The following is a 13,861-nucleotide window of genomic DNA, read 5'->3' as shown; positions in this document are numbered from 1 at the left end:
TCTGTACTTGCAAGGAAACAGATGCCGCATGCTTCATGATCATGAATCAGTATATGGGCCTGTTTGGGAAGGGGTGTTAAAGTTTAGCACTCCTTTTAACACCTTTTTAACACCTTGGCTCCCAAACAGGTGTCTTAAAAGAGTGGAGTTAAAATTTAACACCTCTCTTTTCATAAACACATGGAGGGGTGTTAAATATGCCAAAAGTGTTAAAAATGGTCCCCTCTCCACTTATTCCCTGGTTGTCCCTCCTCTCTCTCCTCCTCTCTCTCCTACCGCCGCCAGCGCGTCCTGCGTGGGCGGTGGGCGGCGGCCTGGCGCGGGCGGCGGGTTGTCGCGGGCGCGGGCGAGGCCGCCGGCCTCGATCTGCACGAGCTGGTCGAGGAGGCGCCGGGGGGAGCGGCGGAGCACGATTACGGGATTGAAGGGCGAGGTGCGGGAGTCGGCGCCGGCGGCTCTCGAGGCTCCTCCGCGGCGGGCGCGCACTCCTGCTCCTTCGACGAGCCCGCTCCGATGGTGTGGGGACCGGCGGGCGGCGCGGTGGTGGCAGTGAGGGCTCGAGCGGGCGCAGCCGCTGGCGCTGCGGTAGGGGACGCCGGCGGCGAGGCGAGGCCGGAGGCGGCAGGCGTAGGGGAGGGGCTGTGAGTAATGTGTACCATCATCTGATCATCTACTTCAGCAAAATGTTGGTGGTCCATCTCGATCTTTTAAATAAATGTCTAAACGTTCAAATCCCAAGAAAGTCTATGTTTGTGGTCCATCTCGACCCAGCATCTTGCTATTTAAAAATGGAGGAAGATTGGCAACTTGGCACCATATAATTTAACTCTTACTTCAGCACATCTTCTTATTAGCTCGGCTTTTGTTAGAACAATTTGTTCATCAGGAGGGGCTCCGTGCTTTTCGAATTTGTATTCTAGATCGAGCATATCAGTGCACGCACCAAGCCACCAGCACGTCGCTTTCGAGCCATCGCGTACGAAACCAAACCGATGCTTGAAACATACACAAATACTACTCCAACCCACACCAAACCTCAGCACTTCTGGTGCCCGCCGGACCATCACAACCGTCCAACGGAACCAAAAACTAACTTCTCCCCTCTCTAGTTCCGTACACGTTCACAGCTTTGATGGTGGCAAGCATGTAACTCTAAAACTTCCAAGGCAAATATATCTTCCATTTCAATCAAAGGAAACGGTACGGTGAGGAGGCGTAAAGTCAACTTGAGGAATCAACAGTAAGGTGAAATTTCTTGCAATTTGGAAATGTTAACTAAGGTCCTGTTTGTTTCAGATTATGTAGATTATATAATCTAGATTATAAGTCATGAGTACTAGAGTAAAAGAGCACTTTAAGACTACGATGGGACTACAATAATCTCAAATAAACTACTTTTAGGTAGCTTATTTCAGATTATTTGTGATCTAAGATGATCTTTTCCCCTATTATCTTTGTACATAATCTAGCTAGGGGGCAAACAAACAGAGCCTAAAAGTACAGATCATTGAATGAGGCAAACTGAGTATAAAGAAATAAAATCATACGTTAGCAGAAGACACTATATGTAGAATTTTTGGAAGGTTCTGAAGTTTGAAATTGTTGTAGCGCTAAAATAAAATTAAAGCCACTATTAATATCAACTACGATAATAGAATATGAAAGGTGAAAATATCTAAGAAATGAAAGTATATGGGACATACTCGCTCCGTCCCAAATTACTATTCGTAAGAATAGCTTTAAAAGGTAGAAGTACTCCCTCGCGCCCACAATAAAGCCAACGTGTAGCCAAAAAAATTATCCCAAATAAATCAACTTCTTACCACCAAAAAATAAATAAATCAACTTCTAGCCTAGTCACCTTTTAACCACTCATCAATTGTATTCATGCACCACTCACACCATTAACTTGTCCTTGAAATGACTTCATATTTTTATCTAGTGAAAAGGATTTTCCATTATAGTTTATGAAGGGTAAGAGTTTGAGGCCTTTTAGTTGAATTTAGAATTTTGAGCTAGAAATTCGAAAACTTTCACTAAATAGTTCCCCATGTATAAAGCTTGAATTTGGGTTATACTAATCCAACTATTAATATATGATATTTTGGACAAATAAAATGATTTTTTTAGTGATCCAAAATATCATGTGTTAATGATTCGATTAAGTTCCATTGACCAAGAGAAGTTCACCTGCTCACTAATTAAGAATGTTCTATTTTTGGATTGCAAGCTTGACGCTCCTAGCTGCACATCTGAATTTTTTAAATGTTTTAATATTTAATTTATGTATTTTATTATTTTGTGGATAATGTTTCGTTCAAAAGGTTCCTAGAATTGTTCGTCGCCTCCTACAAAATTTGAATTGTGCCTCACCCTCTCTGCAAGCCGGCAAACAAATCCAAAATCCGAGGAGGAAAAAAAACAACACCAAGCCTCACCCTGTCACCCACCTGCCCCATTTCGACTCGATCCGGCCGCTCGCCCCCTCGCCTGCTGCCGCCTGCTTTTGTGTTTTGTCTCCCTCGCCCACCTCCGCGAGATCTCACGGCTCCGTCTCCAATGGCGCCCTCCTCCTCCGCCTGCTAAACCTAGCAGCTCCACCCACCCGCGCCCCCAAACCCCACCTTGAGAGCAGGCGCGGTCGCGGCGGCCATGGCAACGGATCGGGAGAAGGAGCGCGAGGCGGAGCTGGAGAGCGCCATGTACACCAACTGCCTCCTCCTCGGTCTCGATCCCGCCGTCCTCGGCTCCCCCTCCTCCCCCGCCGCCCGCGTCGGCCTCTTCCGCCACTCCAACCCGCGCCTCGGCGAGCAGCTCCTCTACTTCCTTCTCTCATCGCTACGAGGCCCCGCGCAATCCGCCAAGGCAATCCCGTGCCTTCTTCGTCAATTTCTGGTTCCCTTGTGTTTGGGGAAATTTTAGGGATTTCCTTACCTTTGATTTTGTTTTATTTTATTCGGTGCAACGCAGGACTTCGACAAGGTATGGCCAATCTTCGACTCCGCTCAGTCCAGGGAGTTCAGGAAGGTGAGATTTTCTGCAGGTTATTTCACATTTTCTGGTTAATTGGCTGCGGTGTTTTGACCTTGATTGGGTTTCTGCTGGCGATTGGTTGCTTAGATCGTGCAAGGGATCATTAGCGAACTGGAGCAGCAGGGGGCGTTACCGCGGAGCAATTCCAGGGTCTCGTCGCTTGCGACTTGCTGCGGGCCGAGGTCAGTGGACTAGACTGGGCTGCATTTGGTTTGGTCAGTTGGGGATATGCTCAAGTTGTTGAGATTCTTGTTGTAGAGTGCAATGTAGCTTAATTAGATCCTTGGAGACGTACATGCTACTTTAAAATTTAGAGTTTGCTGAAACTAGATGTGACATAGATTGTTTCAACCTAAATACATGGTTTTGACCAAATTATATGGTTCTGGTTTAAAGATAAATAGTGAATGTCAGTGCTCAATAATTCTTCTCTAGAATTGGAGAAATGAATTGTTGATGCTTAATAGAATGGATTTGTGAGGACTCTGTCGAGTATCAGTAAGTTGTTTGTACGCTTGTTCACTTGGTATCAAGCAACTTATATCCTAAAGAATTCCGTTAAAGACCAGTACAGTATGTGCTCTTAACTCACCTGAGGGCTAAGGTACAAAAACATAAAACCACACCCCAGAGAAACACTAGGTGGACAACAAAAACAACATATATATATATATATATATATATATATATATATATATTCATGCTGTTATAATTGATCACCAGCCAAGGCCATTCTTGCCCGCAACTGCTTGTTGCCAAGCAACTAATGTAGATATCCTTTATGTATCTCTGGTCAAAGCTAGGGAAGTTTGAGTGCATGTTCTCGTTGCGATGCTAAACTAAGCCTAAGTGGGCTTGCATTACATATATCTCATGGCTTGATAGAGGTTATCGTGTTCTAAATATTTGTTTGTCAGGCTAGAGCTAGATCTAGACACTAGACAATATCCATGGCCTTTCTTTGCTGGGTGCTTGGATTTGACAAATGAAATTTAACGCTACACATAAGTCCGATCAGTTAAGTTACTCTTGGGAAACTGGATCTGGTTTGAAACAAACTTTTTTTTTTGCTCATTCTGCATGTACAGATAAGCCTGTTTGGTTGAGAGGTTTCCTTTGCACTGTTGTGTTTCTCCTTTGTAATAGATAGCCTGCCCGGTGGCTTGATCGATTGCTGTATGGCCGCAGTGATTGTCGGATGGTATAAAACTGAATGTTCCTGTCTTGGTTACAGCAATAAGACGGGGGCTTGTCCCTAGTATTCTAAGAAAAAGAAAAGAAAGTGACTGCAAGTCATAAATATTCTTAACCTTTTAGGGGAAAAAATCCAAAGGATACCTCTGCAAAATGCAAAGAATATTTAGTTCTTGGAGATCAAATTGCTTGGAATATTTCGATATTGTAATTGTAATATTTTGCACTCCCTATACTGATGCAGATTTGTTGAGCTTTTGTGGCAACTCTCTGTACATGCCTTGAGAGAAGTTCACAGGAGAACTTTTGCAGCTGATGTTGCTTCAAATCCACTGCCTGCAGCACTAACAGATGTTTCTTATCTTCACGCTGCTGCCTTACTCCCTGTGACCAAGGCAAGAACGACTAATTCCTAAATCTTTCGAACTGTTGATTTTGTTTTTATCATGTGCCAAGCCTCATTTAGATTAAAATACCTCTTCAAAGACTGATAATTATAAAGAGAGCTTATAAATTATCAGTCGCATAATTAGGCGGCGTAGTATTTGATTACTATTTAGCTGCTGTTTGGTTCAAGATTTGTAACACAAACATAAATAGAAAACACCATTAACTATTACAGCACAATGGAAGGCTAAAATTGTTTGGTTCCAACGCTGTAACATTAACAGATGCAACACTTCTCTCCTTGCATTGCTCTGCTCCATCAGAAGCCATGCATCAAAAAGTAATAGAATGGAGGTGCCGGCACTCCAAAACACTGACAGGCCAGCTCCATGCAGTCAGAAGAGATGCTGCATGCATGAGCACAGCTCCACGCAGTCAGAAGAGGTGGCGCCCGTTAATGATTAACGCTGCGAGGTGGGCGGTATGGCCTTGCACTAGCTGGCAACGGATCGCGCCGTGATGTGATTACTGTCCAGCTGAAACAAATAGAAAGAAACGGTATTGAATACATTGTAAACAGATCACGGCGCAAAACAGCCGAACCAAACACCACCTTAATGGAATCATATCAAAATTGTACTCATTAGATAGATCAATACTTAGCTTTTGCCCCCCTAGGTGCGGGGACCAGACAAACTTGTGAAATGGAAGTAGTATATATGAAGCATTTTAGCCCTGTGAGAATGGTATGCATAATCGTGCAATTGTGAATACTTCGGGCACCTCTTATGATGTTAAATCTTGAGGAAATCGTGATGTATGGTAAGAACTGGGCAGACAACATGCATGTCCAATAACTGGGACGAGACATGTGAAGCTAAGCTTATGGCTTTGCGTGTCATAATTGAAATAATTTTTTATTCATATGCTAAGTATGGCAACCTAACAGGAACCGTAGGCAGTTCAACTATTTGTTGTGGTTGGGGTTGATTATTTGCCTTCTGTCTGTCAGGAAATCTGCTATGATTTGGAACTTTGATGCTTAGGAAACCTAGGAGTGTCAAATAGAAATTTAATTAGTGAGAAGATGTATATTTCATATAGTGACTAATAATACTCTTAGCAGACTGATACATTTTGGATCCTGGACACAATACAAACCGAATGAAAATGGGAAATCAATTGGATTATACATTATTTGTATCGTACTGATGGGGCCAAATAGACCTGTTCTTTACTAGCATAGTTGATCCAAACCTGAGGAACGCCTCTCCTTTCAGTGAGGCACAAAATGTCATCTCTATAGTTTCTTGTTGAATCACCCGCGGTCCAAGGTGCACTTCTCCATGTGCTTTTGTATGCTAGGTCCATATATCATTGTTCAATTAATGAACCCTTATGTTTGATATTTTTCTTGTGAATTGATCCGGTATTCCTACCAGGCAAGGATAGCTCTGGAGAGGCGTAAGTTTCTGAAAAATGCAAACATAGCTGTCCAGAGGCAAACGACATGGTCAAATTTGGCCCATGAAATGACAGCTGAGTTCCGAAGTCTATGTGCCGAAGAGGTACACAATAACTTCTATAGTCTATGCGCTGCATCCTGTATCCATTTTTCTTACTTTTATTATCTCCATCTGGATTTTGTAGGCTTATTTGCAGCAAGAGTTAGAGAAACTACAAGACATGAGAAACAAAGCAAAACTTGAAGGTGAATTGTGGGATGAACGGCTTTCAAGCTCGTCTGGGCAGAATTCTCATTTGGTTTCTAAGGCAACTCGTCTTTGGGAATCTATATTGGCTCGCAAAGGTACACATATCGAAGTATCATTATCAGAATATGCTGCTCAAATGTGACTAAATGAATCACATGCTTTGAAACGAGTTTGCATTAATAGACACAGTAGGCCTATGTAGTCATATACTATGGCATGTGGCATTTTGCAACATGATCTGCCTCTAATTATCAATGCTGTGCATGATCAGAAAACATGGTTCTATCTGTTGTAGATTGGAATTATCTTATAAGTTTACTTACTGGGCTTGTAGCATGTGTGTCTGACAAGTGTGTCAACTGACGAGTGACCTTTGCCACATGCTCTAATTATCAACGCTGTGCATGGTCAAGAAAGCATGGGTCTATCTGTTGTAGATTGGGATTATCTTATAAGTTTACTTACTGAGCTTGTAGCATCTGGGTCTGACAAGTGATGAGTGACCTTTGCCACATGCTCTAATTATCAATGCTGTGCATGGTCAATAAAGCATGGGTCTATCTGTTGTAGATTGGAATTCTCTAATAAGTTTACTTACTGGGGTTGTAGCATCTGTGTCTGACAAGTGACCTTACCAAGATAACCTCTGGAAGCTGTTGTATTGTTGTCTTACAATTCAGCCGTTAGCATTATTTTCTACAAGCCACCAGGGTCAAACAAAGGGAAACTAATGTGGTGTGAGGTTTGGATTTGGGTTTTGTTTGTGTTTAAGCCATTCTACCTTATGATTATTTGGTGATAAGTCTGAAACTAGGGTAAACAGTGATGCTAAATGACAGGAGGTTCCATAGGGAGCCAGTAACATTTTCCGCTTTATGAAACTATTCAGGTGCATTGTTAAAACAAAATGGCTCTCCTATTCTGGTGGTTTTATTGCACTCCTTGCCTATGCTGTTGTAGAACAGTATCATACCATCCTTGAAAAAAAAAAGTAAAGATATTTCTTTGGATAGAGTGTAGTTACACTGCTATTTTAATTCCTGTTTTTGATTGCTACCATTCTTACAGGCCAACATGAGGTTTTAGCTTCCGGACCAATTGAAGATCTTATAGCACATCGGGAGCACAGGTGTGTTCTACTTTGTAACTTCTATTGATCTCTGCAGTTCAATACAGTGTTATCATTATTGCATTGTTTCTAATAATACTATCCTGTTAGATACCGGATATCTGGATCTCAGTTACTAGCGGCCATGGATATGAGTTCAAGTGTTCCACATTCCGAGTTATTATCAGCTCGAGCTGGTGAAACTTCTCCGATTTTGGACAAGCAAGAGAAGATTTCTCCGCTATTCCAAGGAAAGGAAGAAGCCCTTTCAAGGCCAGATGATAGGAACGGACGTGCTCAACAAAATGTAGATGTAGCTGAAATTCTCCGCCGTTGGACTCATGCTTTACAGCGCATTCATAAACAGTCTCTTCATTTGGTAAGATGCTACTTTATTTGTTTTATTTTTTTTGTTCGAACTGCCAATACATCAGAGGGACATTGATGAATTTTTTTTACCACGTATATCCTAATGATGCAATTTATGCATAATAGATTAGGAGCATGGTCAACTTCTAGTTTTTATTATGCTTGCATTCTTAATATATTTTCCTTTGCTTTTTGCAATATCCTAGCGAATTCCATTTGCATTGCTCTTGTGGGAGCAATGTGCATTGCATGGGATGTCTGACTGATCTTTCCACATAAGTACAGCTTATGAAACATATTAGACAAGCATTTGGCTTGTAATACTACTTATGTCAGTGTTTCCACAAACCATCACAAGAACAGAATTAGGCTTAGCTGAGCATATGTTCTAGTGAAAAATTCTTGTTGCCATTGTAGAAATGCTAGTTGTGCTGGTTGGGTAACAAGTGCTGTCCATCTTACAGGAGATGACCCAGTAAAAAGTGAAAAGAAATAATTAACTTTAACAACTTATGTTAACATCAGCTGTAGTGTTGAGAATACTTAACCCCCTTTTGACTGCTTCAATGTTTTTCTTTAAACCAAAGGTATTAGATACAAACTTTAAATTTTTTTAATCCAAAGGTATTAGATACAAACTGCTAGAACATATTCAATCTGCACAGATACGTTACACGGCGACATGTGATTATTGCACGATAATAGTCAGTTACTTAATGGAATTACATTATATGCAGGGCTTAGGACTTCAGGAGTACTTCATAAATAATATCATATATCCAAAAATGGCATGACCTACAATTTAACAAAGCTTTGCATCTTCTGAACCATAAAGGGTGTAAATATTGCTAGTTTAATTATGCTTCTCCTCTGGTTTACAAGTTAGCTATATGATACACAATGAATTTCAGCATATTTAAACATTTAATTTTAAACTTTAACATTGAAAACCCATATTTTTCCCTTTTGTTTCAGGTTGAGGTTACATGCAATATCGATGCATGTAACATTCACCTACATTTAAACAGTTTTTCACCTCTCATTTATGTATTTTATTGACTGTCTGGTGGCTGCCCATCCTATTTTAATTTCATGTTTGCTATAGTCTCACTTTTCCTTGCATGCTTGAACCTTTTGATATCTCTAGTTTGCCATCAGCTTTGAGTAGCATGGTGGTATGACTTTTTTCCAGGCTCATTAGTACTGTGATGTAGCTACTTGGTTTCATATATCTTGCATAAGCATACAAAAGATGATTTATAGGTGTTACTGCAGTTCAATTGATACAGTTAGTACAATGGCTAAATGCTTGATAGACCATAAACCAACATAAATATATTAGAAAGTGCTCCATAAATTTTAGACCATATAAAGAAATGCAGATGCATAAGACTCGGGTTGAGCCATATTACATTATCACGAAGGTATTTCTGCATGTTCTCCAATAATGTACATCAAGGCGTATAAGCACTTATTGTGTTTGGCATGCATCGGATACTAATATTGTTACTTCCTGGTACATTTCTGCATTTTGATTTTTGTACCAAAATATACATTCATTGAGCTGATGTGTAGCTGTCTACTAATGATAGGCCAAAGCAAATGACGGAGAGGGGCCAGAATTACTGAGGAGTGCATCCGACGGAGAGACCAGTACTCATGCTGACTCGTTAACTGCAACGTTAGCCGAACATCGCCAGCATTTAGTCAGTATACAGGTAATAACAACCTCCATGCAAATACTAAGCTGGATTCTCTATTGATTTGTAACCTGAATATGAAACCCTGGCAGTCTACCAATGGCGACCTGGTTTCTGGATTTTACTGGTGAATGGTTCAACGGTAATTCATGGGTTTTAATATTTGGCAGTTTTTTTCCCCTTTGTATAGGGTCTAATTAATCAACTGAAGGAAGCTATTCCAGCAATGCAGCAGTCAATTGAAGAACTCTCAGAAGAAGTGAACTGTGTTAGCAACCCAATCGATCAATTGAATTCCAGACTACCGCTGTCTGTACAAAACGCAGGGCTTGGAAGATCAGAAGTAAGAATGAAAGGTTTAACTAATAGGCTGTTTTGTTTGATGATGATTTACCCATATTTGCTGTCCAACCTGTTGAAGTAGGGTATAGACATAACAGCCATGCAAGTTTATTTACAGGCAGTTGCACATTACCTTTTCCTATGAAGCCGTATCAGTTTGCTATGTTGAGCATGTACATTTATTCTACAGCTTTCTGACTACAGACATTTAAGCAGGAAAGCAGCAGTGAAGTTTCAGAGATGACTTCTAAGCTCTCCTCTACATACCTGGACAAGCCTGGGGGCAGTCCTGCTCTAAAGCTACCTCCATTATTTAGCCTGACTCCAAGTTCTTCTGGAAAAGGAACGCAGACGCAAAAACGGAATGCATTAACACGCCAACCTAGCCAGGAGGTCATATCAGAAGAGAAAACGCTCACTATCCCCTCAACTAAAGATCAAATGAATGGTTCAGTTCATGGTATTTCTTACTCTTCAGCTTATCCATTTTATGTTTAGGAGTGTTTTTCATGAATAGCATTGTTAATTATTTTGGTTCAATCTGGTCTTTTTGCAGAAAATGATGGCTATTTTGCTAATGACATTAGACGGTCTGTTCGTGAAGCTGCTCTGTCAAAGCCATCGAGGAATACAGAGAGGCCGCAAGATAAAAATAGTGACGATGGTTCAGAGCACTTCTTCATTCCGCTGTCAACAGGTGCTGCAAGGGAGATGGATGCAGCGATAAATCGACGAAAACAAAGATTAGGTTTGTCGTCGCCTCAGATGAAGTTCCCAAAGAGCATGGGTGACCTTTACTACAATGCAGACAGTCCAATAAACACAAGTCCTGTTCTGTTAAGTGAACTGAATGGACATGATCCCATCAGTGCCATGAATTTTCTTGACCCGGTTAGTGGTCTGGCGCGTCAGTCATTTATCACTGATGATGCTCTTGATCAAGTTTTCTCCCCTCCACTGTTGATGGAATCTTCGTTGTTCCATGATGCTGATGAGGACCTGCTTGGTAAGTCTTCTCAAACTCAATGAATTTTGTTTTGGAAAGTAATTATGCATATGCATACACTACTGTATGCCTGCACTTCTACAAGTTTCCATGTCGTCAGAATTTTGTTAGTCCTCAGCCAGCATGTCCTGCGTTTCAATTTTCGTGAGATAATTTAGGATAATGTTTCTGGGAATCCATTGTATCTACTCAATACAAAATGTTGACCAATGACTATTACTTGTTTTTCAGCACCACTGTCAGAGACTGATGCAGCATTAATGGAACAACATTAGGCTTCACTTGTACACTATGTAATATTTTGACCATCGCCTGAAGCTTTCAGCGCCTGACCGCAGCCCGGGGTTCGTGTGGCTTATGTTCGTCTTATTGACAGCATATTTGCGGTGAATGTGTTGATGGTCAAGCTGCTTGCCAGTTGTGACCAGCTTGAGATGGATGCTTGTGCATCAAAATTTGGGGGTTTCTGTGGGGGGAGATGGTGGGTTATTGATTTGGGAGAGAAGAGGGGTGCTTAGAGATGATATAGATGGTGGTGTTGTACCAAGTGTAGTGTGCACAGTAGAAAAGCCCAACGTTGTGTATTTAGTTATACATCATATGTATTTGTGTTGTAATAATTTTATCCACTCGCTCAAATCTTTGTTTTTCCTGGGGTTTTATTTGAGTTATGGTCTGTGCGAGTTGTTTCGGACTGTGAAATAATCTCAATTTCAGTGTAAGAAATGGCAAAATCATAAATCTAATATAGTGGGGAAATGGGGATAGATCAAGTTGTAACTGTCAGGTTACTATTGTATTTAGCGTGCCGTGTGTATGCAAACTTTTACTTCATTAGTTTTCCTCGATATATAACGACATATCAAACGATACACTGCGGATGTCCAACTAGAATGGTTGGCGCGCTAACGCCGCGCCTGTAGGAAAAGCGTGGATGGTTTGTGTTGTCAGTGTTAGTGTAGGCATAGTGGCTGCGATTGTATGAGTGTAACTTTATTTACATATAGCAGCTGAAGAAATAAAAAATGCAAGGCCATTTGACGGCAGGCGAACTTATTGAGTAGTGGAAAGATATGGATTGTAGTTTAACCATGGAGATGGCTTAACAACCAGTTATTCAGGTTGACAAAAATAATAAAGGAAGATGTGTCGACTAAGTAATTAATTATAGGATTTGCAAAGCACAAATGACTGTAGCACTGCGCAGATACAAAATGTAATACATGACATATTACAGCCTTTCTTTGTGATAAGAATAGTATTGAAGCCTCACTTGCACACAGTTCCACCATAACGCAAATTCCATCTTTCACCTTTTGAAATATACTCATGCAAAAAGGTTTCAGTTCATCATGGCTGCGAAAATCAAACAAATAACAATAGCTCACAGATATGGCAGGGTGCTCTTGGCAGTGCCTTTATGTTCTGAGTGTACGCACCTCTATATTAGAGGGTGTCAATTCCATGGTGACCATAGGAGCATGCATTTTGTACGGCATTGTAATAGTGAAGGCACTAATTAAATGTCATAATGCTTGGTACTTGTTTTGCTTGACATTTACTTAATTATTGCTGTCTGACAAACCACAAATGAACAATGCTTAGATAGAACACTTTGGAGCAATGGCAGAATATTCTAGTCCCTGATTTAACGTGCTTGCATAAGCAGGTAGGATAAAAAGAAACATGCTTTCAGTCACTGAAATTGCGAATAGCAGCAGATTTCATACATTCTATGCACCATCCTTCAGATGGAAGAAAAAATGGCCCAGTTTCTGAAACATTGGAATTGGTCTTTTCCAAAACCCTGAGGCTTGGTCTTAAACCTCGATGTGACATTGTAAAGGAAACCAGATGAAAACATCATCCGTGTAAACTAAATCAGGCATGCGATGGAAAAAGTTTATCTAATTAATATTCTCTCCGTCCTAGATTACTATTCATTTTGGGTTTTCTAGATACACATAGCTTTTACTATGCACCTATATATATTTCGTTTAGATACGTAGCAAAAGTTATGCATCTAGAAAAGTCAAATGAATAGTAATTTGGGACGGAGGGAGAACGAGTGGAAAGGTACCTTCGGCAGCTTGTGCAGTACCTAGCTGTATTGGCTGTTTGTAAAGCAATGTCTGTCTGAAAATGGAGTTACCTAATTAATTAGTCTTTGGGACAGAGCACGTGTTCGTATATTCACCGAGCAGAAGGGAGGAAGCGAGTAGCGAGCTGACGCCCTTTCCGGTGATGGTGAAAAATACAACCACGCGCAGAGCTCTGCGTGGTTCACGTAGGCACCAGGCAGGTATGCACGAAGCAATGGATGGACATCGGGCGACGGGATCAGCAGGATGTGGATCCGGTGATTTTGGAACGGTAGGCGGAGCTTCTCCGAGGTCCAAGCCGAGAAGCAGGGAAGGCCATAGCCGCCGGTCCACAGCACCATGGTCCACTCCCCCGCCTGTCGCATCGAGGGGTCCTTCCTCTCTCACATTAGGAACTTAGGGGATGGAGGAGAAGAGGAAGGCAGCAAGCAGGACGCCCGGGGACGCGGACGCTCGCTTTGGTCGAGGTTGGTATACGGTAGATGAGGACGGCCGTCAGGTTGAGCCGAAGCGTCGGCTGGAGGACCCGGCGACGACGATGAAAGCGAGAAGAGGAGGCGGACGACCGCGAGGCAAGGCCAGCCGAACCAGGTGGGAATGATTATTTTTCCGCAGTGAAGGACTTGCACGCAGTCTTTGTTTCACAATTCACACCGCGTGAAGCAGACGCCACCGGCCCACGGCCGACGTGTGGCGGCGATGCTCTCGCGCTATCCCCGTTTTTGTTTAGCACCTGGTATGCAGTGTCCACGCGGCGCGACGCGACAGGCGGAGCCGCGTCGAGGCTCCTAAGGGCAGCGATTCTTTCAACGATGTAAGTACACATATGTGCATGACTATTTTTAGACGCATCACACGCATTTTACTTGAGCTACTACTCCCTACATCTCAAATTACTTATTTAA

At 41.9% G+C, this 13,861-nt stretch overlaps 1 protein-coding gene and 1 long non-coding RNA gene across 3 annotated transcripts; one reads left to right on the top strand and one right to left on the bottom strand.

Moving 5' to 3' along the window:
- The first annotated feature begins 2,413 nt into the window (after positions 1–2,413).
- Positions 2,414–11,621, top strand: LOC117848848 (AUGMIN subunit 6). Of its 2 annotated transcripts, none has more exons than XM_034730409.2 (13): positions 2,414–2,865; positions 2,971–3,027; positions 3,121–3,215; positions 4,472–4,622; positions 6,057–6,182; positions 6,265–6,424; positions 7,398–7,458; positions 7,549–7,816; positions 9,399–9,524; positions 9,697–9,849; positions 10,062–10,308; positions 10,405–10,854; positions 11,086–11,621. In XM_034730409.2, the coding sequence occupies exons 1-13, from the start codon at positions 2,653–2,655 to the stop codon at positions 11,127–11,129; spliced, it is 2,151 nt and encodes a 716-aa protein (XP_034586300.1). In that variant the 5' UTR covers positions 2,414–2,652; the 3' UTR covers positions 11,130–11,621. The 2 variants fall into 2 exon arrangements, with proteins under 2 accessions (XP_034586300.1, XP_034586311.1); XM_034730420.2 differs by having other exon boundaries at positions 2,417–2,865; positions 10,065–10,308.
- On the bottom strand, positions 4,821–13,742 carry LOC117848859 (uncharacterized). Its single transcript, XR_004638942.2, has 2 exons — positions 13,007–13,742; positions 4,821–5,150 (listed from the first exon to the last, which is right to left on the bottom strand). It is a non-coding gene; the product is annotated as an uncharacterized lncRNA (long non-coding RNA).
- Between the last annotated feature and the right edge of the window lie 119 nt (positions 13,743–13,861).

Source organism: Setaria viridis, chromosome 1, assembly GCF_005286985.2.
Source record: "Setaria viridis chromosome 1, Setaria_viridis_v4.0, whole genome shotgun sequence".
In the NCBI taxonomy this organism is placed as follows: Eukaryota; Viridiplantae; Streptophyta; class Magnoliopsida; order Poales; family Poaceae; genus Setaria; species Setaria viridis.
This window is presented reverse-complemented; position numbering and strand designations above follow the sequence as displayed.